Source organism: Choloepus didactylus, chromosome 18, assembly GCF_015220235.1.
Source record: "Choloepus didactylus isolate mChoDid1 chromosome 18, mChoDid1.pri, whole genome shotgun sequence".
In the NCBI taxonomy this organism is placed as follows: Eukaryota; Metazoa; Chordata; class Mammalia; order Pilosa; family Megalonychidae; genus Choloepus; species Choloepus didactylus.
Window position 1 is genome coordinate 60,228,050 of NC_051324.1, and position 27,753 is coordinate 60,255,802.

The 27,753-nt window shown below is 45.7% G+C and overlaps 1 protein-coding gene across 4 annotated transcripts; it reads left to right on the forward strand.

Annotated features, from left to right (window-relative positions):
- Positions 1-82: 82 nt before the first annotated feature.
- Positions 83-27,526, forward strand: LYZL6 (lysozyme like 6). Of its 4 annotated transcripts, XR_005212690.1 has the most exons (6): positions 21,954-22,014; positions 23,415-23,625; positions 24,508-24,666; positions 25,617-25,695; positions 26,824-26,947; positions 27,098-27,526. XR_005212690.1 is itself a non-coding variant. In XM_037809171.1 (5 exons), the coding sequence occupies exons 2-5, from the start codon at positions 23,481-23,483 to the stop codon at positions 26,888-26,890; spliced, it is 450 nt and encodes a 149-aa protein (XP_037665099.1). In that variant the 5' UTR covers positions 83-151; positions 23,415-23,480; the 3' UTR covers positions 26,891-27,526. The 4 variants fall into 4 exon arrangements, 2 of the variants coding, with proteins under 2 accessions (XP_037665099.1, XP_037665098.1); XM_037809171.1 differs by lacking the exon at positions 21,954-22,014 and adding an exon at positions 83-151 and having other exon boundaries at positions 26,824-27,526; XR_005212691.1 differs by having other exon boundaries at positions 25,617-25,778; positions 26,824-27,526.
- The last annotated feature ends 227 nt before the right edge of the window (positions 27,527-27,753 follow it).

The window sequence follows — 27,753 nt, forward strand, 5'->3', positions numbered from 1 at the left end:
GCGTCCCCGAGAGCCGGAAAGCGCGGCGAGAGCAGCCCCCCACCCTGCCACCCCCGCCCCGGTCCGAGAACTGCAAGGGGTCGGGAGACCCGGGACAGCTCCCCACCCCCGGGCCAAGGAAGCTTGACCCCCTTGCGACAGCCATAGTCTGGTAAGTTCCACCTGAAGTCTGTCCTGAAACACCCCCCGGGAAGCTTCCTAGACATCAGAGGAATAGTTGTGACCCCCGGCGTGGCCTTCCCAATCCCCTTTCTCTACGCGACTCCGCGTGGCCCTGGGTCGCCCGGCCGTGCCGCGCCGCCCCCTCCGGAGTCCCCCCAGCTTTTCCCGGGCTAAGGCTGTAGCGGCGAGAAGCGCTGTCTGCCACCTCCCCTCGGCCACCCCACCCCCGCCTCCCGACCCCCGCCCCATTTGGTTTTTTTTTTTTTTTTACTGAAAAATAAATTATTGGGTTTATTTTTCTTTCTTTTTTACAAAAAATGTGGTCATTATAGACTAGTTAGAAAGTATGGATTAGTAAAATGAAAAAATCTAAAACCTCATAATCCTACCACCTGGACAGTGTGGGCCTTGATACAGAATCTTCCTGCCTTCCTTTTTCTATGTGTGTGTCACTCTACACATACATGCACAATAAGGATGCTTTGTTCAAACAATGTTGTGTAATGTTGTTTTGTGACATTTTGTTAATTAACAGTGTGTCTTTTTATACTGATAAATTTTCATGTACAACAGTTGATTCTCCAATATTAGCATACATTAGAATCAAGAAGTGGTGTTTCAAGATATCCACTACCATAATTTATTTATGCAAGGCCGTTATATTTGAATATGTGAGTTGTTTCTCTCTCCCCCACCCTCTCTCCCCCTCCTCCTCTTCCTCCTCCACTCTCTCTTTTTTGCAACAGAAACAATATTGCAACTACATCTTTTGTGCAGAAACTATGTTTTATTTAAATTATGTTTTCTTATCTAGGTGAAATTTACATGATATAAATTAACCATTTTAAAGTGGAAAATTCAGTGGCATTTAGTATATTCACACTGTTGTGCAACCATCAACTGTATCTAGTTGCAAAGCATTTTTATCTCCCCAAAAGGAAACCCCACACCCATTAAGCAGTTGCTCCATATTTCCCCCTCCAGTGGCCCCTGGTGTCTCTACAAATTTGCCTATTCTAGATAGTTCATATAAATGGAATCATCTAATATGTGACTTCTTGTGCCTGGCTTATTTCACTTAGCATTATGTTTTCAAGGTTCATCGATATTGTAGCATGTATCAATATTTCATTCCTGTTTATGGCTGAATAATATTCTATTGTATGGACATACTACAATTTGTTTATCCATTCATCCTTTGATGAACATTTGGGATGTTTCCACCTTTTCGGCTATTGCGAATACAGCTGCTGTGAATGCACATTTATAGTATTTGTTGGAGTTCCCGTTTTCAATTATTTGGGGTATATACCTTGGAGTGGAATTGCTGAGTTGTATGGTAATGCTATGTTTAACCTTTTGAGATACCACCGAACTTTTTCACAGTGACTGAACCATTTTACATTCCCACTAGCAATGCACCAGGGTTCCAATTTTTCAATTTCTCACCAACACTTGTTATTTTCCTTTTTAAATAAATTATTATAGCCATCCCAATGGCTGTGAAGTGGTATCTCATGGTTTTGATTTGCATTTCCCTAATGACCAATGGTGTTCAGCATCTTTTTATGCGCGTATAGACATTGGTATATCTCCTCCTTCTCCTCCTTCTTTTTGGTATATCTTCTTTTATGAGTTCTCTATATATTTTGGATACTAGAGCCTTATCAGATATATGATTTGCAAATATTTTTTCCCATTCTGTGTAGTCTTTTCACTTTTTTGATAATGTCCTTTGATGCACAAAAGTTTTTAATTTTGATGTGATTCAGTTTATTTTTGTTTTCATTGTTTCTCATGCTTTTGGTGTCATATCTGAGAAATCATTGCCAAATCCAACATTATGAGGATTTTCCCTTATGTTTTCTTCTAAGAGTTTTATGATTTTCGCTCTTACATTTAGGTGTTTCATCCATCTTTGAGTTAAGTTTTGTATATGGTGCAAGGCAGGGTTCTGACTCCATTCTTTTGCATGTGGATTGCCAATTGTCCCAGGGCTACAGATTATATTTTGAGAACTAGACCTTTAGAATAAAAAAGTACATCCTACCAAATTGCCCTCCAGAAATGTTGTACCAGTTTACACTCTTGCCTGGGGAGTGTGGGTGTCCTCCCCACCAATCCTGTTTATTGTCATTATTTTGAAAATCCATGCTGGAGTTTATGGAGGAAGGAGAATGGTGTTTCATCCTTGTGTTAATTTGCATTCTTTGATTACTTGTTGGGGGGAAGGAAAGAAAGCACTTAGGAGGTTTTGCTCTAGTCCAGACAAAAGATGCCACGGGCTGGGGACGTGAATTCTGGTGGTGTAGCAAAGGGGGAGACAAGCAGATGGACATGGGCCCAGCAAATCAGAGTGAGAGGACTCTGGATTCCCCAACATATGAAGCTGTCCCCACTCACACACTCATCCACATAACACGGATTCCTGTGTGTGCATGTCCTTTTATGATGAAGACACTGAGGCACATGTGCACACAAACACAAACACACAACAGAGTGGGAAGGGGCCCACCTTGCCCTCCTTGGTCCTGGGAAAGCTGGCCTGGCACCAGGGCACTCGGAGTGTTCCAGACTGGGGTCTCCCTGCCCCAAGCACCACTCCGAGCCAGGAGAGAAGAGGGAGACAACAGGTATCCAGCCGGGACATTTTGTCCTCTGCTTTTAGCCTTTGGGTTTCTTTAGGGAAATGCTTGGTTATGTCCTGTGTCCATCTTCCTCCTGAAACCAACCCCCAACCTTCGATACATACTGGACTTAGGGCCCCTGCCCTTGACTCCACCCCGCCGAGGTCGGGCTGCCTGTTGAGCAGAAAGGGGGGTGAGGAAGGGAGCACAAGAGCCTGCCCCTCCAACAAGAGACTGTGAGGAGGGAAGTGGCTGGCCTTTCCTTTATTGAGCAGCTACTATGTGCTTGGTGCATTAAATATATTGCTTCACTGAATTCTCACACTAACCCTCAGGTTTTAGCCTGATTGACCCCATGGTTCAGAGTGGTTAACTGATTTACTCAAGAACAGATAGCTAGTTAAGCGCCAGAGTCAGAATTTGAACCCAGCTCTAACTGATTCTGATGCTTGCTAGAGAGGAACTTCCTGGGAGAAAGCCATTTTGAAACCAGAACTTTGGAGCAGACGCCAGCCACATGCCTTCCCAGCTCAGCTAACAGAGGTTTTCCAGATGCTATTGGCCATCCTCCAGTGAAGGTACCCGATTACTGATGTGTTACCTTGGACACTTTATGGCCTTAAGACTGTAACTGTGTAGCTAAATAAACCCCCTTTTTATAAAAGCCAATCCATCTCTGATGTTTTGCATTCCACAGCATTAGCAAACCAGCTTATTTATATGGCTCCACTGATCAAGGCCCACCCCGAATGGGTGGGGCCACACCTCCATGGGAGTATCCCACCAGAGTCACTTCCCACAGCTGGGTGGGGCACATCTCCATGCAAACAACCTAATCCAAACATTCCAACTTAATCCCCACTATTTTGTCTGCCCCACAAGATTGCATCAAAGAATATGGCTTTTTCTGGGGGACATAATACATTCAAACCGGCACATTCCACCCCCTGGACCCCAGAAAAACATATTCTTTCCAAATACAAAATACATTCATCCCACAATACCCCAGAAACTTAAATCATTTCAGTAACAATAGTTAAGTACAAGATCCCATCAAAATCAAATATAGGCATGGTCAGTCCTAAGGCATAATTCTCCTTTAGCTTTGGATCTGTGAACTTATTAACAAGTTATGTGTTTCCAATGTACAAAGGAGGGACATTCATAGGATAAACATTCCCATTGCCATAAGGAGAAACAGTAAGGAAAACAGGGTTAACAGGACCAAAACAGTTCCTAAAACCTGCAGGACAAACTCCATTAGATTTCGAAGTCTGAGAGTCATTAACAGAACAACGTTGCATCCTTGGAGACCTGCTGCAGATATGGAGTGCAGCTGTGAGTGACGTTTTGAAGAGGAGCAAGCTTGCTAGAGAGGAACGTCCTGGGAGAAAGCCATTTTGAAACCAGAACTTTGGAGCAGATGCCAGCCATGTGTCTTCCCAGCTAACAGAGGTTTTCTGGACACCACTGGCCATCCTCCAGTGAAGGTACCCGATTACTGATGTGTTACCTTGGACACTTTATGGCCTTAAGACTGTAGCTGTGTAGCCAAATAAACCCCCTTTTTATAAAAGCCAATCCATCTCTGGTGTTTTGCATTCCGCAGCATTAGCAAACTAGAACACATGACTCCTGTTCCCTCTCTTCCACCATCCCTGAGCTGGTTTCTCCAGATGTCTGGGTAGGAGAGATGTTGTCTCCTACCAGGGGCAGGAAGAGATGGAGAGAACTTGGACTCCTCCTAGGAATTCAGGGGTGGGGGGCCCTGCCTGGCCTGGACCCGGCCTGGCAATCCCTGTGCAGTGCTCCCTCAACTCCCTTCTGCTGCTCCTTTCTGCCCTCTCTGGAGCCACTGGTTCTGGCAACTCGGGTCCCTGTTTGATGTGTATTCACTGTCAATTCTTGTAATAACACTGAGAGGTAAGCATATTGGTTATTCATTGCTGCATAACAACTTACCCTCAAATTTAACAGCTTAAAACAAACACTTATTATCTCACAGCATTTCTGAAGGTCAGGAATCCGGGGGCAGCTTAGCTGAGTGGTTCTAAGTGTCTCTCATGAGGTTGCAGAGAAGGTTTGGTCAGGGGTGGGGGTGGAGGATCTGCTTCTGAGATGACCCCCCCACATGGGTGCCACCTGGAGGCCTCATTTCCTCTCCAGAGGGCTGCTTGAGTGTCCTTCCAACATGGCAGCTGGCTTCCTGCAGAGCCACTCTTGAAGATGGGCTTGAAGGAGAGCAACTGGTGGAAGAGAAGGGACCAGAAGAGTGAGGCTGCCAGTGAGGCCTGCTATCTGTCATGTTTTAATGGAGAGAGGTCACTAGCCCCATTTGGCAGATGAGCAAATGGAGGCTTCAAAACCAGAAAAGAAAAGAAAAATCTTGCCCAAGGTCACAGAGCTGGTACTTGGCAGAGTGAGGATTTAAACCCTTAGCTGCCTGACAACAAAACACCAAGTTCCTTCCAGCATTTGGCTGGGGGCATGATGGGGGGATTGGTTGGTAGGGAAAGTCCCCGTCCGCGGAGGGCTTGAGAAGGGCCTTAGGAACCTAAGGAGGTGTCTCCCCCTGCTCTAGAGACAAGGAAGCCTCTGGGCCCAGCTGCCACCCACATGGAACTATTTTACCCTCCACCTTAGCGACAAGGCTGCAGCTCCTGGTGCTGGAAGGGCCATCTGGGCAGTTTGGCTGCCCCAGGAGGAGCCTGCACCCAGGGACCCAGTCTATGCCCTCTGTCCCTGCTGCTGTTTCTAGGTGAATCCTTAGTGCTCTGGCATGCTTTGGCCATCCAGGGTCTGTAAGAACCCCACCCCCACCCCAGATTCAGAGTATGATAAAATCTCCCTAATTAATAATTAGACCCCCAATTCCACTTGGGAGTCTATCCAAACTAAAAAGTTTGAATCTGCAGACATTTTAAATTGCTCACATCTCAAACTAGGGTAATAAAGGGCTCTTTGCATGAACCACTTTAATGAAGCAACAAGAATGATTACTTATGTATTCACCTGTACCCCCACCCCCAAGAAAAATATAGATAACCATTGTATGTCAACGTACTTCAGTGTGACCCATTAGCCCTTGAACATAATTTGTTTTCTGGAGAAGTTTCAAACAACCCTCTAGGATCCTATTTACACTATTCATTGATTTGAAAACTCTTCCTGGAGTGGTCAAAGGTTGCCTTCTGCCTGGTTCCTGTCTAAATGATCTCACGTTTCAAATTGGTGGAGGGGAAGTTAATGATGTTTTATTGCATCTGGTTCAGAATTAAAATAAACATGGATTGCCCTCTTCAGCCTTTGCTTCCTAAAGGAGAAGGTGGGGCTGGCGCCTCTCTGTTTATCCTCTGCTGGAAGGCAGAGGGAAGCCCCCAGGCAAGTCAGGCCCAGGCAGTTTTACCCAAGGCAGCAGGAGAAATGCCTGGGGCAGGGTGGGGGCGTTTGGGCTGTAGTAGGAAGGGGGCAGTGCAATGGAGAACAGAGACAGATACTTGGAACTCCACAACCAACACACACACACACACACACACACACACACACACACACACACACACAAACACACACACTGGGCCTAGATTGCCTCCTCTGCATGTCAAGGGAGCAGGATCAAGTAACTTTCACTGAAACTATTTACAAAAGCAGGTGGCAGGCCAGATGGGCAGATGGGTCAGAGCTTGCCTAGCTTCACTCTGTGGTTCCGGTGGTGTGTAGAGAGCATGGCCCGCAGGATCTACACCTGGTCTGCCTCTAAAGCACTCTGTTTCCCCTTCTCTAAAATGAGGAGTTTGGTCAAATGCTGCATTCCCCAAACTGTGCTTTCTGGGTCAGTAGTTCTGTGGGGTCTGCAACGGAAGAGACACTGACTGAAGCAGGTTCTTTACTGCAGGACTTCTCAGGGCCTTTAGCATGTTGGTAAGCACTGTGAATTTCCCAAGGGAGGGGGAAATGCTGAATGTAGCTTTCGTCAATGGAATACTTTTTTATTAAACACCAACTCATATTTTATGTCACCATGTGCCACTCTGTGCAGGCTGGGAAATATCTGGTGGCCCCCCTCAGCCTCATAGTTTTCGATCTGATAAAACAGGGATAATGATGGCACCTGCCTTCTAGAATTGTTGGGAAGGTTAAATGAAGCCATGCATGGAAACGGCCTGGCACAGTGCCTGGCATGGAGTAAATGCTCAATAAATGCTGGTAGCTATTATTTAGAACAAGGTCCTTCCTCTCCAGTGCTGACATTCTGTGCTTCCAACTGCAGTGTATAATTAAACTCCAAAGCATCTGGCTTCCCTAGTAGAAAGAACAAGCCTGGAGGAAAGAAAAAGGAAGGGAAAGATCCTTCTAGATTACCCATGTGTGCACCAGCCTCACTGCCAGTTGTCATATCAGGGGAATGCAGCAAGATGCCAACCCCTAATGACAGGGCTCAGGCGAGCTGGGGATTCTCTGTTCAGCTCAGATCCTGAGGGGGATACTGGAGACTGTGGAGAGGGGAGAAGGAGGTCGGCGCTGCTTTATAGTCAAGCAGCAGAAGACCCCAGCTGCGTCCCACGTGGGGCAGCTTCCCCTTCCCCCTGACCTGGGCACGGTGGTCCTGGCCACTTGCCGGAGGATCAGTGACGGGAAGAGCTGAGTAGAAAAGGTCAGGAGGACAGGTCAAGCGGGAAGGGCAACCCCGTGGAGGAAACAACATCGCTATGGCCTGGTGGCAGGGAGGAGCGGCCGCTGGAGTTGCAGGGTACCGGGGGTGGGGGGCGGTGAGGGGCGTTGGAAGAGCGGGCTGACGAGGTTCGGGCAGACGCCAGCACACGCGGGACTGCAGCCAAGTCGGGGGTGGGGACGATGCCTGTGCTGTCTGGCATTTACAATTCCCTGGATTAAAACACAAAACAAAACTCTTGTCTCTATTTCGCAAATATTTGACAACGAACTTGTATAACTTTGATAATCAGAAGAAAAATAACATTTTCAAAAAAGAAAGGGAAATGATCATACAGCCATGTGGAAAACAGACTGGACTGGCCTGGAGGAGGCTGGCCGGGGGCTGCTGCAACTGACCAGGACGAAGGCGATGACGAGGATCCGAGCCAGGGCAGCAAAAGAGGAGATGGGGAAGGGCTGGAGATTCTGGAGGAAGCACCGTCAAGCAGAGAAATTTGCACCTTCCACTGGGATAGGGAATGCGGGAGGAGAGGAAGGTCTAGGAGAAAAGAGGAGCTCAGGGTTGGGCACAATGAGTCTGGAGCGCCCAAGAGACATGCACGTGGCAGCGATGGGCAGGTGGAAGCTGGAGGCTTAGAAGCCGTCTGCCGGCCACTTTCTGTTCACCGAATATATACTGAGCACCTGCTGTGTGCCAGGCCCTGTGCTGAGTGCTGGGAAATAGTGCTGGAAGTCAGGTCCTGCCCTCAACCAGTCCAGCCAAAGGAGGGAGACAAACGGAGAACTGAAATCATGACAAGCCAGTGTGAAAAATGCTGAAAGTGGAAATTGTAGGATGTTCCACTATTAGCATTTTGCCACGAGGTCAACAGAAGGAAGGAAATGAATGCTTCACCCTGTTTTAGCCACTCCAACCCCCACTCAAGCCTGGAAAAGTATTCCCGTAGTCTGCTGGCATATTCAAGGACTCAGAATACAGATTCTTCCAGGTGAAGGACCTTCTGAGCGGGACAGCCATTCAGACTCTGTCACAGTGAAGGGCAGGACATGTTGTGGCGATTCCTGCCACCTGTGTTGGGGTTCAGATGGGCTGGGAGTGGCGTCCCATTCAGTAGGTTGGGACAACTGCCTGGGGACTGCCCCCCTTGACCAGGCCCACAGGGGGCCGGGGCACCAGGCAGGCTTGGCTTCTGGTTAAGTTGTATTCAGAATTGTCAAAGACATCTTGCTCTAAGAAAGTGGGCATTTATTGTTTTTCCTGCCCTAAACACCATCTGCTTTTCATGACTTCCATGATTCTATCCAGTTAAGGTGGAGGCCTCCAATCATGGTATTTCACCCTCCACCCGGGCAATCTAAGGGGACAGACAGGATGGAGGCTGGGCCAATCTTAGTGCTTCTTAAGCCTGACCTTGTGATTGGCCCGGAATGGACATGTGACCTGTGATGACTGTGATTTGGTGACCACCAATGAACCGTACCTCCAGATAGTCCCATCCTTGCGTAGTCCCGCCCACCTTGGCTCTGGCTTGACCACCTGACTTGCTTTGGCCAGTGGACAATGGCAAGTATAATACAGTCTTGATAAATGGCAGCACATCAGGGCTTGTCCTCTTGGAACACTCACTTTTGGTATCCAGCTGCCAGGTGAAGAAGTCCAAGCTGGCTATTTAGAGAGAGCTTGTAGAGAGAGCAAGGTCCCAGCCTTCCAGCCATTATGGCCAAGGTGCCAGACATTTGAATGAAGCCATTTCAGACCCAGTCACATGAACGACTCTAAGCAGGACCAGCAGAACTCAGCAGCTGAGCCCGAAGAACCCACAGAATCAGGAGAAATAGCTAAATCATTGTTGTCTTAGTCACTAAATTTGGGGGTACTTTGTTGCATAGCAGCTAAATAACTTAAACATGACCCCAATGGGCCAATCCAAAATCTCCCCTGGGAATTTCCATGTTGAGCTGGTGGAGAAGAAATCCCTTCTCTGTCCAGTGACAAGGCTGTAAGAACACAGACTTATTCCTTTCCTTGATATGTGGGGAAAACCCACTTGCGGTGGGAAAGAATGAAGCTCCAAGCAGAGAGAAGTCCAAACAAAAGAGACAGTAAGTCCTATCTTCTTAGAACCCTGGACGATTACGTAGTGTGGTAACAAAAGCCATTAAATCCCTTTTTATAGCTTAAGATACCTCAAGCTGACTTTTTGCCACTTACAGAAAAGGATCCTATCTAATTCAACTGATACCATTCCACAAGCCTCTTTGCCAAAGTTCTTGAATCAAGAGTAAAATGATCATACTATTGATGTTAAAAGTTCTTTTGAGCAAGTGCAATTCAAGAATCTTGGATAACCGTCTACCATGTGTAAGGAATGAAACAAGGGAACCAGCAGCCAAAGCCCTCAAGGCCAGCTGGATCATGAGAAGATGTCCACACCAATTTGTATTTTAGAAGCATGTCTTTTTTCACTCTCTACAGGGCAATGTGACAGTATACCTAAACTGTTTTTAAAAGGTTCAGGTCCTTTGCCCCGTAATTCCATTTCCAGGAATTTATCCTAATGCAATGTTTTTCAAATTGTTTTCCTTGTGAAACACTAAGGTTCCATAGGTATGCTGTGTTGGTTCTGCAAAACTTTGATTTGAATGTTACTGGTGCTAAGGCTGTTAAAAAGCTGCATCTATCATCTCCAACCCCTAGTTGACTTTCTAAAAATGAAATATTGTACATTTGAAGTTATAAAATGTATTTATGCTAACAAAATGCCCCTTTTACCTGTTTATATAAGTTCTATATAAAGGTTCATATGAAAAATGGCCCAACTTCTAAAAATAAACAGTATAGAACTACTATTTCACACAAAGGATCATTTTATACCAGATGGTTTAGCTTCAAGGAGACTCATTGCAGGATTATTTATAACAGGGGTCAGCAACTATGCCCCACAGGCCAAATCTGGCCATCACCTGTTTTTGTAAATGAAATTTTATCAGACCACATCCAGGCTCATTCAATTATATATTGTCTGGGGCTGCTTTTCCACAGCAATAGCAGAGTTCAATAGTTGCAACAGAGATATATGGCCTGCAAAGCCTAAAATAGACACTATCTGGCCCCTGATGAAAAAAGTTTGCCAACTGCTGGTTTACAATAATGACCAATTGGAACCATCCTAAATGTCCAAGAAAAGGGGATTGATCAAATCACACTGCATCCCTTTAGCAAATGGCTTGCAAAGTGTGCTGCTTTGACTCTATTATGTACCCCAGAAAAGACATGTTCTTTTAATCCATCTTGTGGGTGGGACCTTTTGATCAGGTTGTTTCCATGGAGATGTGACCCACCCAAGTCCAGGTGGGTCTTATTCCTTTATTGGAGTCCTTTAAGTGAGCTCACAGAGAAGCTGAGAGAGACATTTTGGAGAGAAGCTAGGATATGTAATCCAGAGTTTGCCCCTAGGAGAAGCAAGCAAGGACCCACTGGAGCTGAGACAGAAGCCCAGAGACGTTTTGGAGAAAGCCACTGAAACCAGAAGCTAAACCCGGGAGAGAATTTCCTAGAGCCAGTCATGCCTTCCCAGGTGACAGAGGAACCCCAGATGCCATCAGCCTTTCCTCAGAGAAGGTATCCACATCTTGATGCCTTAATTTGGACATTTTCATGGCGTTGGAAGTGTACATTTGCAACCTAATGAATCCCCATTGAAAAAACCAATCCATATCTGATATATTGCATTTCAGCAGCTTTAGCAAACCAAAACACAAAGGCACTATTAAAAAACAGTGCTGGCGCTTTCGGCCCTAATGGTACCTGTGATCACCCTGGCTGATGCTGGCAAATGCCAGGTCTTGTTGGGCCGTGCTCCAAAGTCATCATCTGGTTTCTCACTGTGATGATGAAGCATGGTTACATTGGCAAATTTGAAATCATTGAGGGTCTCAGAGCTGGGGAAATTTTTGTGAACTTCACAGTCAGGTTAAACGGCATGGACTGATTAGTCCCAGACTTGATGTGCAATTCAAAGATTGAGAAAAATGTCAGAGTAATCTCCTCCTGTCCCACTGGTTTGGTTTCATTGTACTGACACCCTCACTTGGCATCATGGCCCATGGGAAATCAAGATGAAAATGCACAGGAAGGAAAATCCTGGGATTCTTTTTCTAGAGATGTAATACATCCATACAAATAAAATGCCTCAGTGGAAAAAAAAAAAAAGATGCTGCAGCATAGTAGTTCTCAACTTTGGCTGCACACGGGAATCACCTGGGAAGTTGCAGAACTGGCAACAAAGTTCCACTGTTGTAGAAGAATATTTAATGACAATGAAAAATGGCCACCATATATTGTTAAGTAAAGAAAAGCAGTTTATCTAATAGTATGTACAATATGACCCCTTGTTGATCAATTTTGCATACACTCACACATACACACAGACTCACATATATAAGGAAAAAAATAACAGCAGTAAACTCTGTTGGATGGGACTATGAGTGACTGCCATTTTTTTCTTCTTGCTTGCCTGCATTTTCTATCTATTCTACAATGAACATTACTGCTTTTGTAATAAGTACAAAAAAGAGAAAGTAGTCAATAGCTTAAAAAGTCATATACTTTTTGTTTGGGGAAAAATACAGAAAAGAGCATCTAATCAAAAAGGTGTCCCAGGTCCTTGGGGTACACAATGCGCCCCAGGTGAGCTGGCCCCCAAGAGAGGCGGTCCCAGCCTCATGAAGAACCCCAGGGCTCTGCGGGAAAGGCAGGGCTGTAGCTGCTAAGCATCAGGCTCCTCAACTGTTAAAAGGGATGAGCACAACTTCCTTGCAGGCTTAAAGGCTTGTCAGCTTCCTGCTGTTCTTGCTGAAGGAGAAGGATCGGCTTTGCCAAAACTAGCCCTGTCCAAGTTCATGCACAGCTGCCGGCCCTTCATGCCAGTCAGTAGCTACACTCATTGGCTTTGGCTTGGAATCTCTGCTGCCCCTGGAATGTTCCCATAGTTCCTGGAAAAACCCCGGCTCCTCATCAACACAGCCTGTATCCACTGTCCCCAGACCCAGAACTCATCTGCATGAAGAAAGGGAGGGCTGCTTGCTTTTAATAAAAAGCACAATAATAAATGCCATATATTAAGACCCTGGGGCTTACATACTCTCTCTCGGGCTCAGCTCTGCAGGTTATGTGATAGTGTTTCCATTTCCCAGTTGAGGTTCAGAGAGGTGAAGGAACTCATTCACGGTCACACAGCTGGTAGATGGCCGGCCTGCTTGGCTCCCAAGTGTCCCCACTGTAGCACATTGCCTCCTTAGCTTTCTCCGTTCCATTCTCCACCTCCACAGGCAGCCAGTCTCCAGCTGATTCTTCTGTGCAGCCAGATTTGAGAACCATTGTTTATAAAAGTGATGATTCTCAACACTGACGGTACTTTGGATTTAACTGGGAAGATTTTTAAAACACTGGCTGCAGGCCAGTGGTTTCCTTTCTGTGGGAGTGGGGGTGGGGGATGAGTGGGTAGTAACTAAAAGGGGAGAAGAGGGGGTTTCTGCAGTTCTGGTAATGTTCTATTTCTGGCTCTGGGTGCATTCATTTTTATGAAAAACACTGAGCTGTATGTTTATGACTTGTGTACTTTTCTATATGCATGCTATCCTACAAACAATTTAATATTTTTTTTTTTTTTTTAAAAAAAGGGGAGGCTGTCATCAGCCACTTCACTGCCTCCTGGGAAATGGCAGTCTGTGGCTCTGGACTCATCATCTCGAGGATGCTTTTCACAGTGTCAAGCAGTTATTAGTCTCTGAGTCTGTGTTTGTCCTTGACAATGAGCAAACAAACCTTGCTTTCTTACCAATAAATAATGCTTCTCCTTCCTTGGCTAATTCAGTACTTAGCTATAAAATGCCCACCATTACTGCAATAACAGGTACTCATTAACAGTCAGGCCCAGTGGCTGGACTCTACAGTTTCTGCCTTCCAACAGTTGGACTCATATTACCCCATTCTGCCCATCAAGCCCCAGAATCCAGGGCAGAAGGGATAAGACAGCTATAGCCCAGCACTCTGGACCTAAACTGCGAATTTCCTGTTGACTTCTGCTTGTGCCATAATCTGAGTCACTGGGACATGTTCTCTTATTCTTCAGTTACAAACTCTCTGATTTTTAGCTAAGCCCATGGTTGTGTGAAATGAAGACTACATTCCCCATCCTCCCTTGCAGCTAACTGTAACCCTGTGACTCAGTTCTGGCCAATAGAATGTAAGGAAAGTGGTGTGCAATTCTGGCAATTTCCCTAAAGAGAAGAAGGATGCTCTTCTTCCTCTCCTCCTTCCTGCTGCTTGGAATATGGCATGAAAAGGCTGACTTCCAGCAACCATTTTGTACTATGGGGTAGAAGTCATGTTTGAGGATGACAGCAGCAAGACCGGGAAGCCTGGGTCCCCTCTCTCCTCCATCTCCTTTACATTGTGGAACATCCTGCCGGCTTGTGGCTTACTCCCACAGGACATCTTAACACAAGAAACAAATGAGCTTCTACCATGTTTGAGCCAATGATATTCGGGATTTTCCATTCTTCTCAACCCATGTTAATCCTAACTAATACACAGGGCATCTGACTTGAACCCTGTGCCTGAGTTCCTGCCTCAGTCACCCTGCCCTGTGTGAGGATGAGAGTCCTGGCTTGCTCCACCCTGCAGACTGGAGTTCTGCCCCTGCCCCAGCCCAGTGGTTGGACCCCACCACGAACTGGTGCCACCCATCCATGCTTTCTGTCTAGGTACCAGGATTTCGTGTCACTGGGTTTGTCTCCTGCCAGGGTGGGGTGTCCCCTCCCCACTCCCCCAGCTCCAACTGCTTTCCTGGAGTGAGCCCTGCTGTCCCTCACTTCCTGCTCATACCCATACCCTTGTCTCTGGCCCCGGGCCTGACAACCTGACTGCTCTCTGGACATCTGCATATTTCTAATATCTTCTTCTGTAAGTAGGTCTGGAAACAACCAGTTCCTGAGACATAAAAACAATGGCACCTTCATCCATTCGTTCCTTCATTCATTCAACAGATATTCGTTGGTGTCTATCATGGGCACTGGTGACACCACAGTAAATAAGATGTTGTTGAGCAGTGGGCCTAGTGCAGTGGCTACAGGCACCAACTGTAGAGTGAGACTGTCACGCACAGCAATCGAGGACAGGAACTGACCACAGGGCATGCCAGGGGTTTCCTTAAAGGACCTGCCCATGCCCTCAGATATGTATACAAGACTGGGTAAGCCACTTTTCCTCCCCAGTCCTCAACTTCCCCATCTGAACATGACAAGGATGGATGGATGATGTTTAAGATTCTGTGCATGTCTGCCTGCCTGTGAAGGGAATAAAGGGCCCAGGAGCCTTTACTCCAGGCTTTTTCTGACTTAGGGGCTTAAAACAACCACCATTTAATTGTTATGATCCTATGGGTTGACCAGGGCTCAGCAGGACAGTTGTTCTGCTGGTGGCAGTTCCCTCAGCCACTGTGACCTCAGCGTCCTCATCTCTGAAGTGGGAATAATCAAGTGTACCTGGAATCCTTACAGAATTTATAAGACAATACCCTGAGTAACTGACAGTAGATGAGGGGAATTTAAATGAAGAGGGCATGATGGAATTATATTATCATTATTTCTAACCCCCAGTAACTTAATGGGTCTAGGCATTAGACATCAACAGATCAACAGTTGCTAATGCCATAAAAAGGAAGCGCTCTCTGGAAGAACACAGCACCACTGATAAAGCAGTCTTGCCAAAAACTTTCAAATCTTAATCTGATCAAGCCTCTAGATTCAACTGTCAATCTATATGATGTACAGGGGACAGAGGAATATGTTAAACTGCATCATGGGTTTGCAATCATCAAAATCCAGACTGGTCAATCTGCAGGCCAAGTGATGTGACTTCCTCAATAATAAATTGCAAGGGAAAAGAGAGAAAGATGAAAGAGGAACCTATAGATTAAAAAAGATTTAGATAATGTAAACTATGGACTATAATTAATCATATAATTATAATAATGTTTCTTCATTTGTAACAAAGTTACCATACTGATGCAAAATGTTAATAAGGTAAACTGTGTGAGTGGGGGTGTATACGGAAATTCTGAACTTTCTGCATGAGTTTTCTTTAAATCTACAACTGCTCTAATTCTAAAAGAAGGGAGACCAAAAAAAAAACTTTTTTTTAAAGAGAGATTTAAGAGAAATCAACCAATCACAAGTGTGTATCTTATTTGGATCTTGATCTAATTAAATTGTTACAAATGCTTTTTGACATAAAACAATTGGAAATTTGAACACTGGCTAAATATGTGATGATATTAAAGAATTATTGTTCTAAGAAAGACAGAGTGCAAACAACAATTGACAAAATATAAAGACATATCCAGCGGCAAGGACATACTAAAGAAGGTCATAGAGTACGAGAGAGACTATGCTGGGAGCCCTGGCCCCAGCTTGGCCCCCAGCCCCCTTTGTGTGTGGCCTTGGCCGAGTCCCTTCCCCGCCCCAGGCCTCAGTTTTCCCATCTGTGCAGTGAAGCAGTTGGACCTGATGGGTCTGTGCAGGTCTGTCTGGCTATGGCCTCCTATGACTCTGTCGTCTTCCATGCAACCACAGAGCCTTTTCCTCAGTGCCTCTATCAGCTCAATCAAGTGTCCACAAGATTGTAGGAGCAGCACGATGAGCAGAAGCCCAGAGCTGTTGGCCTCTGCAGAACCCAGAACAGGAGGGCCACACCTCTAAAACACCTCACCTGGAGGATCAAATGGCACCCAGGTGGGCAGGTCCAAATATGAGGGAAAGGATATCCAGGAAAGAAACAACTGGAAGACTTCACCCACCCATGAACCATGGGCATCAGTTTTCTGCTCACCAGGATGCTTTGACTTGGGCTTTCTGGTGAGTTCCCTGGGCCTGCATCCTGGTCTGTTTACCTGCTCAAAACACCTGTTGAGGTGGGGTCCTGCTGCATTTGACAGAGTCTGGTGGGCATGAGTGAACAATGTCACTAGATTGTTATGTGTCTCCTACCCCTTGATTCCTTGTTGCGGGCTTCTGCCCACCTGCCCTTCAAATAGCATTACTACGGAAATATCAGCCTTAGTGTATTATAAATGCTCAACAGATAAAGAGATGGGGCAGCTCTTGCTTCTCGACCACCATAGGTGCTTAAAATTCCCTTGCAGCATCATTACTATATCAGGTAGGAGCTTTATTTCCAGAACTAAACTAAAATATTCACCACCTGCTACCAACCAGTTAAAACATAAACTAAATAATGGCCTAGCCCCAACATGCAAGCAAGATAATTCAAGCATGCAAGTTGCAGGTTGAGAGGATAGAGCAGTGGCTAAGCCAAGATGTTGGTGTCAAACTTGGATTTGAATCCTTGCTCTGACTCCTCTTAGCTCTGTAACTTTGGGTGAATTACTTAGCTACTCTGCCACTGATTTCACAAGAGTGCTGTGAAAATTAGATGGTTCACCACATACAGTGTTCAACCTCATGTCTCAAACACTGGGAAAACTCAATAAGCGTTAGCAGTCATTTTTTGGCGGGGGGAGGCCTCCACTGCAATATCCCATGGGTGCTCCCAATGAAACCTTCTCTCCTTCTCTCTCTCCCTTATAAAAATGAGACTTTCCAGTGCCTCATTCTTTCAATGACATGCTAATCTGATTGGCTAATCCTGAGATGTAGCAATGTCTGATAATGGGACTCTGCCTCGCTCTAAAATGGGGAGCTCCAGGCACAGTGGAGGACCAAGAGGGTGCTCCATGCCTGGGAGGCCTTCCGAGGGCAGCTTGAGAACCACAACCCCTTGGTGCCATCTCCAACTGCTCCATGTCAGCCCAGCCCTATCAAACAAGTCCTGAGGATAACAGATCCCAAGCTATGGCTACTGCTTCACTGGAGGTAGGACACCTTTTTAAAAAAGGTATGCAAATATAGGGCGGTCTCTTGGCGTTGAGGGACCAACAAGGTGGGATCTGGAGCCAAAGAGACCATGACCCAAATCCCAGCTCAACCATTGAGTATAATGGGAACTAGGCTATTGAGCATAGAGAGGGGATCCACCGTGTGCTTTCTGTATTTCCCATGTAAGATGGGCCACTGCTGGCCTCTAGTGGCCAATGGATAAATTGCACAGCAGTTCGGCCTGAAGACGGGGATGTGGGAGAAGTTTTTTCCCACTTCAGAATCTACTGACGCTGGGGTTCTCAACCATGCCAGACCCATCACTCCCTTTTCATAAAAACATTTTGTGGGTTGAGAGTAATTTTTTAATATTTTCAAGCATATATGTTGTGGTATAATTGATGTACAATAAACCACATTTATAGTCTACATTAGATGAACTTGACGTACACATCCATGAAACCACATCACTATCAGTATCGCAAACATATCCATCACCCCCTAATGTTTCCTTGTACCCTTTTGTGATCCCTCCCTCCCCACTCTGTGCTCCCCCATCCCCAAGTAACTACTGATCTGTTCTCTGTCATTATAATTAGTTTACATTTTCTAGAGTTTTCTATAAATGGAATCATACAGTGTGTACTTTTTTTTGGTCTGGCTACTACTCAGCATAGTTGTTTTAAGATTTATCCATGTTGTTATGTGTTTCAATAGATCCTTTTTTTAAAAAAATAAAAGACTTGTTTAGAGAAGTTTTAGGTTTACTGAAAAATTAAGCAGAAAGTACAGAAAATTCTCATCTAACTTCCCTTCCCCTATTTTGGTCATTCTTTTTATTGCCGAGTAGTATTCCATTGTATGAATATACTACAATTTATTTGTCCATTCAGAAAGATAGTAATTTTGAAAACCAAAATAAAGAAAGCCATGTGACGGCAGAGGCGGAGATTGGAGTTACACTGCCACTTGCCAAGGCACGCTGTGGCCACCCGAAGCCAGAGAGGCAAAGAAGGGTTCTTCCTGGAGCCTACAGATGGCAGCATGGCTCTGCTGACACTTTGATTTCGAACTTCTGGCCTCCAGAACTGTGAGAGAATAAATTTCTGTTGTTTTAAGCCACAGTCTGACAATTTGTTACAGCAGTCCTAGGAAATGAATACACTGTATTTTCTCATATTTCATTGAAAACTCAAAGCAGATACCTCCTTAAAATTTTTTCTTTTCTACGACAATTCATCTGCAGAACATTATTTTCCATAGAGCTGGCAAGAGGAACCCCTGCCTGAGCCCTGGGCATACAAAATAATGGGATTTTTTAAGGAACATGGGGTACTTCTATGGCTCGGAATCTGGTTCTAGCCCTGGCACAGCCTGAACTGGAGCTTACATGGGCATCCTCTTGAATAGCGACGTTCAGGGCTCAAGGAGATGCTTCTCCACATCTTGCCCCATGCCCTTAGGAAAAAACGCCTTGCATTTAAATGCTGCAAAGGTTTAATGGGGTCCTGCTTGGCATATTTGAGAGGGCAGAAAAATACTTAGGGCAGAGAAAAGATAAATTAATCAGCTTGTCAAGTCTTCCTTCTTACTGTGAATGCAACAGATTCAAGCACAATAAAATGCCATCTTCTAGGAGGGCCAAGTGTTCAACTTCTTGTTTGTGTGTTTGTATTTGTAGTTCTGGAGGTACTGAGGAATTAGTACAGTATTTGCCTCAGCTGAAAACAGAAGCTGAGGAAAATTTTGCAGTATCAAGTAAATCACATTACACATTACTCTTAATATATGTATACATGTATATGTCTAGACCTTAAACATGTTACTGATCCTTTATATTGGCAACTAGATAGATATTGATTGCTAGAATTGTGCATTTTAAGTTTTTATAAAAGATACTTTTACATAAAGCATTTAATTAATTTTTTTTGAATTTTCAAAAAAACTAAAAATAAAACATTTGGATTTATTTAAATCACTGATATAAACTCTGGTATTCATTAATTATAATTTATAGTTTGCCTTTCAATCTAATAGCCATTTTTCAACATTTTAAAAGAAAACTAACTTTTTGGAAGATATTTCTGAAAAAAATAATTTAAAAAAATTTATACAATAAAAATTTTTTTAAATTTACATATACTTACATTTTTATGAAAATATATTTAAATCTTTTTACTTTGAATACAATTATGTTTTTAATACTTTAGACCCTGACTGTCAAAAGAACCCAAATTAATTTTTAAACGTTATAACATAATTGGCAATTTTGCTGAAATGAAGATAAAAATAAATTTCATGGGATGGTTATAATAATTTATGAATTATGTATATCTTTATTTTATTACTCATCCCGACATTGTCAGCCCATCAACTTGCACCTGAACATGAGCAATAAAATTTAAATTCAGTCATCTTTGACATAGAGGAGCCATAGCTTCATACATATTTTAAATTTTTGTCCTTTTAGTATGTCAAGATGTGAGGATAGAACATATTTTATTAAACAACTTGCCAGTCTGATTTATAACTTGTAAATATTTAGACATATGGTCTGTGGGCCTCCATTTGTCCTCTTGCCCGGAGACAAGCATTCAGGCTTGGGTTTCCCACCTCCTTGAATCGTAGGTGTCTGTTGGGACGCGCGTTTGCCAGTGGCCGGGGGCTGAGGATGGAGTTTCCCTCTGGTCTCCCAGGGAGCGCTGACACCATCCCCTCCATGTTTCAGCTGCAGAGCCACCCTCCCGGCCTGAATTCCCAGCATTTGAACCGGGGCTGAGGGAGCTTCTCCTGCCTGCGGCTCTAACTCCGTAGGAACAAGTTTCTTCCAAGACATCTGCGGCACCTGTAGCTTTTTGGCCACAAACCGTACCTCACAAAATAGCTGCCCCAGAACGCCCTCCTCCCGGGGCCCTCCCTTCACCCCGCGGCCTTGGGCTTCACATCCCAGGATGCAGTGCGCTGCCCCACCCGGAAGAGAAGTACCGGAGCGGCGAGGGCGTGGCAGCAATGCCCCCTGGGAAAGTCTTCTCCCGCTGTCTTTCTGTCAGACCCTGCCATCTTTCTTCAGAGGGCAGAGGGGCCATTAGTAACAAAACTTTTTCTCTCTTGCCTCCTCTCTGCTACAGGTGGTGGGAATTTCTCCCAGACTTCCTTGGTGGTTGATACTGAGATGTGGTGGCCTTCTTGGAAAGGTTGCAGACCGGGCTCTTTGGGCTGTGAATGACAGAAACCCAACTCAAACTTGCTTATGCAAGATTTATTGAATCACAGAATTGCAGGAAATGGCAGGGGTGTGTTTGGGTCCCAGAAAGGGCGGACCCAGGGTTTGGAATGCCTCCTGGACTCCGTTCCCTCTTCTTGGAGGCTTTATCCCCTCAGACAGGCTGTATCCCCACGATTGAAAACTTTGGCTCCACACCTACAGGCTCCCCGTTAGAAGCTGAACTACTCCACTTAGTTCCAATTCAAAATGTACTGGTTGGGGACATAGGGACACCTTCTCGCCTAGGGGATGGGGGGGGCAGGCACTGTGACTGACAGCCCCAGAATCCCCGGGTTGGAATGTGGGGTGGGAGGAAGGAGTTCACCCCAAAGGGAAGGGAGGTGGAAGAACAACCAGTGCTCCCTACCCTGTCCCGCCCAGCAGGCTTCATCAGAGTTGTCACCCATCCTTCCATGTCCACCTGCCATTTCTGGCAGAAGCTTGGATAGCCCTCAAGGCTGAGCCAATTTGCATGGTTTAACCTGGCTTGTTTCCAGGAAAGTGATGATGTCACAGAGACTGGAGTTCCAGAAGGCTGGGGTAACCCTGCACTACTGCGTTCCTTAGAATATGGAAAACTATAGCTGAGTGGGGTTGGGGTGTGGTTTGTGAGGAAAAGGAGGCTCCTGCCTGAAATAGCCTTGTTCTGCAGATCTTCCTGGAAAGCCCTGGGCTAACTGGGACCTGCGGTTGGAGGGAGGGAGAGAGGTAAGCTTCGGTAGGGGGGGGGGGGGTGGGAATGCACCTGCTGGAACCACTGCCCTCGTCTGTCTTCTCCAAGGGAACCCAAGTGGGGGCTTTATGGGCAGAAATGGAGCTCCCTCCTTCCTGAGCCTCCATGACACACATTTCTGAGGGAACCTGCTGGGTCTGGACAGGGTAGGGTTGGATTGCTTGCATGAGACATACTTATACTTAAGAAATTGTTGGTTGTTTATCTGAAATTCTAATTTAACTGGGTGTGCCGGTTTAAATGTATTGTGTCCCTCAAATGCCATTATCTTTGTGGTCTTGTGTGGGGCAGACGTTTTTGGTGCTGGCTAGATTTGCTTGGAATGTGCCCCACTCAGCTGTGGGTAATGATCATTTTGATGAGATGTTCCCTTGGAGGCGTGGCCCCACCCATTCGGGGGTGGGCCTTGATCAGTGGAGCTATATAAATGAGCTAACTCAGAGCGCGGAAACTCAGACGGAGTGCAGCTGGGAGTGGTGTTTTGAAGAGGAGCAAGCTTGCTAGAGAGGAACGTCCTGGGAGAAAGCCGTTTTGAGGCCGGAGCTTTGGAGCAGATGCCAGCTGCCTTCCCAGCTAACAGAGGTTTTCCGGACGCCATTGGCCATCCTCCGGTGAAGGTACCCGATTGCTGAGGTGTTACCTTGGATGCTTTGTGGCCTTAAGACTGTAACTGTGTAGTGAAATAAACCCCCGTTTTATAAAAGCCTAGCCATCTCTGGTGTTTTGCATTCTGCAGCATCAGCAAACTAGAACACTGGGCATTCTGTAATTTTATTTGCTAAATCTGACAATCCAAGGGTGAGGAGAGAAGCAAAAGAATGGCCCCACACTCATTCTGGGGTGGAGCAGTGAGTCTTAGAAAGCAGCACAGAAGGTCTGTGTGGGGACAGGGCCACCAGGGCAGCCATCTTGTCCAAGCGGAAGCTGGTCTGACACCTGAAGTTGGTGGATAAAGGAGACACAGATTTTGCCCTCAGGAACATACACCCAGTTCAAGGGAAAAGACGTACATATGAGTGCATGCAGAGGCTTATTTAAAAACTAATAAATACACACACATACCCCCAGTGACAAATAGCCCCACTCTTTGTTTTCATGGCATTGACAGTTTTGAAAAAATACAGGCCAGTTATTTTATAGATTTTTCCCTCCATTTAGGTTTCACAGATGTTTCCTCAGGATTATAAACAAATTATGCATCCCTAGCCAATATTAAGTAAGTGATATTGTGTCCTTCTCAGGGTATCAAATTTGGAGGCATACAATGTCCCTCTGTCCCTCATTGGTGATGATATGAGTGAAAGTTCAAAGTGCTGTTGGCTTCCTCCACTGTATAGTTACTGTTTTGCCCCAGGGCAATGAATAAGCAATCTGTGGATGATACTTTAAGACCATGTACATACAGAGGTGGTGGTGGAGAAGGGGAGTGAATGCTTAGTTGATAGAATTTCTGTTTGAGGTGATAGAAAAATTTTGGTAATGGATGGTGCTGATGGTAGCACAATTTGTTTGAATGGAAACGAAAAGAATCTACAAATGACCCACCAGGAATTGGACAAGGCAGTGTACATCCTTGGGGAAAGTCATGTGTTGTGTGCCTGGGGGTTAGGAGTGGGGGTGGAGATTAGTACTTAGCATCCTAGACCTTCCTCTGAAAGCTTGTGCTCAAATATGCACACAAATGCTGGTGAAGCGCAGTCTTCATTAATTTCCTTTGCCAACCTCACTCTCCACCCCAATACCCAAATGATGCCCATAGCCAGGGCATTAAAAGAGTAATAATAGCCAAAGAGGAGATGGGATCCACAGATGAAATAAGATTGACCTTGGTTTTTAACTGTTGATGGTGAGCAATGGGTACATGATACTATTCTCTCTCCTTTTGTAAATGCTTATATTTTACCATGATAAAAAATATTTTTAAAAAATTAAGTGGGAGGAAAGAGACTGGAAACTGCCAGGTGGAAAGCAGTGAGTGAGCAAAGATATTTGGTCACTCTCTTTCCACATTCCTCAGGTTCTCAGGAAGTCTGCGAGACCCTAGGAACTGCAGACCCTCAGCTGCACCTCCTCACCTCCGAGGATGACAAAAGCGCTATTCCTCTCCTTGGCCAGCTGCCTCCTTGTGGTAAATCAGGCCAAATTCCCAGTCCTCGGTCGCTGTGAGGTGGCCAAGTTGATGTCCCAGGAAGACTTGGATGGGTATGAGGGCTACTATCTGAGTGACTGTGAGTGCCATTTCCTCAGCCCTTCTACCCCATTTCTCCTCCCTTCCTAGTCATGCCCTATGTGGCCACCTCTCTCTTCCTCTCCCTTCTTTCAAAGCCAAGTTTTAAAGCTGCCCCCTCCAAGAAGCCTTTCCCTCCACTCTGTGTGCTTTCAACAGTTGTGAACTAAGCACTTATTATGTGCTAGGAACTGTTTTAGATGCTGGGGATGTAAACAGAGTCCCTTCCCTCATGGTGCCCACATTTTGAGGGAGGAGACTTGCAATGAACAAAGTTTGGCCTGGCAGCCTTAAGCAGTAGGCCATGCTGTTCCAGATGGGGACGGCAGGCAAGACCTCTCTGAGGAGGTGACATTGAGCAGTGGTGAATGAAGCAAGGGGCCCAGCCACTCAAATGTCTGTGGGAAAACAGCAGCCAGTGCAAACACTTCATCCTCCCCCATGGAAGGGATCTCTCCCTCTTCCCCACAGTTTGTGCATACTTGTCCTGCAGTACTTTCTTCTGTCTTGCTTTGTGGTTTGTTAGGTACATATATATATCTTCATTATTGTTCTGTAGGTCCCTTACTATAGACAGCATCAGTGATTGATCCAGCTAAATATCCCTCACTGTGCTTTGTACAGTTCCTGGCACACGTACAGAAAGGATGGCTAGATGGATGGATGGATGAGTGGTTGTACTGATGGGAGGGTAGATGGATGGATGGATGGATGGATGGATGGATGATGGGAGGAGAGGCCAGTGAGTATTTTTTTCTAGCTCTCTAGCCTCTTGGGCCTTGCTTCTTTTTTCTGATTGCTCATCTCCCTTTCTCCTCCTCCTCCTCCCTTCTCCGTCAGCTTGGCCCCTGCTAAATCCTGACTCTCTTCTCCCTGATCTAAGGGCTGTGCCTGGCTTTTGTGGAAAGTGGCTTCAATGTATCAAAGATAAATGAAAATGCAGATGGCAGCTTCGATTATGGCATATTCCAGATCAACAGCCACTACTGGTGCAATGATTACCAGAGTCACTCGGAAAACCTTTGCCACGTGGACTGTGAAGGTCTGACCAGGGTTCCAGGGTGGGAGAGATGAGAGGGGAGACCCAGTTCTACTCACAGGACTTCTCTTCCCACCCACAGCCTGAGAATGACCCCTAGGGGAGGTTCAAAGAATCAGGGAATCCTTTTACTGAGCAGAGGGTTGAACCAGTGGCCCTTATGCCTGTCCGGTAAAGATATTCTGCAGCATCCTTAAGCAGATCCAGAAAGGCTCTCCACAGCCTCCTACTACCAGTAGCAGGACAGAGGTAGCAGCCAACATTTATTGAGAGCATGTGATATATTAAGCACTTTGCAGGCATAGCTCATTTCATCCTCTCAACTTCCCATGCAGGAGAAATTATGATCCCCCCGTTTACAGATGGGCAAACTAAGGCTCATTGACAAAACCAGTACTGAATATCAGGCACCAGCCTTGAAACTCAGCTGTAACCACTAAATAGTACAGTCTTCAGTGCATGGTCTGACCAAAGGCCAAGGGCAAGTGTCCCACCTCAGAGCTGATCCAAGAAGCTTGGCAGGATCCGTGACTCTCTGGCCCTCAGCCCTTCCTCCATACTCAGGGTAATGTCCCTGGGCTCCTCCCCTAGACAGCCCACTCATCAGGCAGGACTTTTACCTTGGCCTCTGTGCTGCCTGTTTTGCCATTTCCTCTCTCTAGAACCCCCCAAACTTTGGGTGAACCACCATCCGCCCTGGCTAGAAAGTATGGTAATGAACAGGTCTAAATCTCAGTCCCCTTCCCTCACCCGACAGGCCCTCCAACCCCCACCACTCCTGACCTCCAGCAGCCATTGAAGGGATGTTTAAATGGGCTCCTTGGAAGGAAGCCTCTCCTGATCTGGAGGCCCCCTGGGTGGCAGATGCCTACACAGGGAGAGCCAGTTTCTCCTCCCTTAGCCTTTGGGGCTGTCCTCTGTGTTCTCACAGTTGTTCTGTTTCTCCCTTTCAGAACTGCTGGATGCCAACCTTCTCTCATCCATCAACTGCGCCAAAATGATTGTGTCTTCAGGAGGGGGGATGAACAACTGGTGAGGACATTGTGGGACTTAGTTAGCAGGCAGAGCCCCAAGAAGGAGGATGTGACAGAGAAAGGGGCAACAGGAAATGACTGGTGGGCACTCCGTTTTTGCAATCTAGAAAAAATGTGGTAGAGTGGAAGGGCTTGAAACTCCGAGTTGGTAGATCTGGGATATGATTCTTTCTCTAATATGGTATTCAACAAGACTGTTGCTTATAGTAACAGAAACCAACTTAAGTTAGCTGGGGATGGGGGGGGGCAATTAATTCTGTGAGGAAAAGGTATCTTACTGACCACCCCCTCCCACCCACTACACACACACAGACATACACACACACACACACTCTCTCTCTCTCTCTCTCTCTCTCTCTCTGCAGATCAGCTTTTTCTGCTCCCCTATGCACGACATACTATGGGTGCTCCAAACTTATGGTCTAAAGTTCTAAACCATAGAGACCAGCTAGAGTTAGTCCCAGTCCAGCTTCCTGGCATAGAGAATGTGATTGGTTCAGCTTGGACCAGTTGTTCTCCCCTCAGTCCAATTGGCTGTAAGCCTGGGAGGAGTGAAGCAATGCAATCGTGCTTGCCATTGGGGCCCACTCTCCATAATCGGGAGCAAAATTTCTGTGAAGAAAGTGGTGCTCATCACCTGGGCAGATAATCGACAGCTGACAGCTCACCAACTGTGGATGTTGAGATGGTCACTTAACTTTTCTGAGCTTCAAACTGAATATATAAATCTGCTCTTGCTGCCCCCACAGGTAACTGTGAGGATTGAAGGAGTTAAGTGCCTTGCATACCCTATACCCCATGTGAATTGTTGATTTTAGGTCTTATCCTTTTAGGAAAGTCAACGGTAGCACCTGGGATTTCTAAAGTAATAGCCCTGTAAAGCAGTGCTTTCCCCCTTCAGAGAGAGAAAAGAGTTTCAAAATGTGGAAACATACTAAGTAGGGGAAGAGGGCAGACACCAGGGATGAGGGAAATTTAAAGGATAACCAGAGGACAGACCAGAGAGCTAGGAATGAGGGGATTCTGGGCATTGCTCTGCACCGTAGACTCCTCAAGAACTGGGTCATATGTGTGGAGAAAGAAGCTACCTAGTGGGAAGCAAGAATGGCATCTTTTTTCTTCACAGGATAAAATGGAAATTGCACTGTTTGGGCCGGCCACTGTCCTACTGGATGACAGGATGTCACCTGTGACAAAACAAGGGTGCAGGCCTGCTGTGGAGTCATTGCGGGACTCTTTTCCTCATGAGGGTATTTTTTTTTCTTCTTCCTCTTGCCTCCACTTCATGTTATCTTCTTCCCTTCCCGTGTACAAATAAATTCCTCTTCCTTCCAACTTCAAATTGACCAGAGCCCCAGGAATAAACGGTTCTCTTGGACTTCCTCTTTGTTCTCATCCAGGCCCAGGACTCTGGTTTCTGACCATCATTTGCAAACCAAGAGGACCACAGTGAAGTTTCTGTATTTTTGGAATTATTAAAGCATTCCCTGTACAAAGACTGTGTCAATTTATTCAGTAGTTCCACATATATTTGGGTGTCTAATGTGGTAGAAGTGTGCTAGATACTGATAAGTAAGATAAAACATAACTAAAGCTCTTTAAGTTTTCATAATCTAGGTGAGGAAGTAGAGACGTACATGACTAATTATAATGGATAATGAAATGGCTAATAAAATCTATAATATTGGTTTGATACTCTATCATGATATAAGTAAGCCCTCAGAAGAAGAGAATGGGTTCAGCTAAGGATCTGGTATTGAGGTTGAGAAAGTAGTGGCAGCAAGGGGGAAACGGTACCAAATCCCAATATTTTGGAGTGCTTTGGGAGAATGGGCTACAATCTAGATTTTGTAGGATGGCCTCTCTGGCTAGGAACCAGTTTTCTTGGAGGATGCAGAGGTGGAGTAGATTTAGGCCGAGGCAAAGGCAGAAAAGGGACAGTTGGAGGAATGTCCTTCTCATAGCCATCATTAGTAGCATCTGATGAAACTGGGGTGTTAGCTTGGGCCACTCATGCCCCTACCGCTGGCCCTCAACTACTTCAGCTATAAAATGA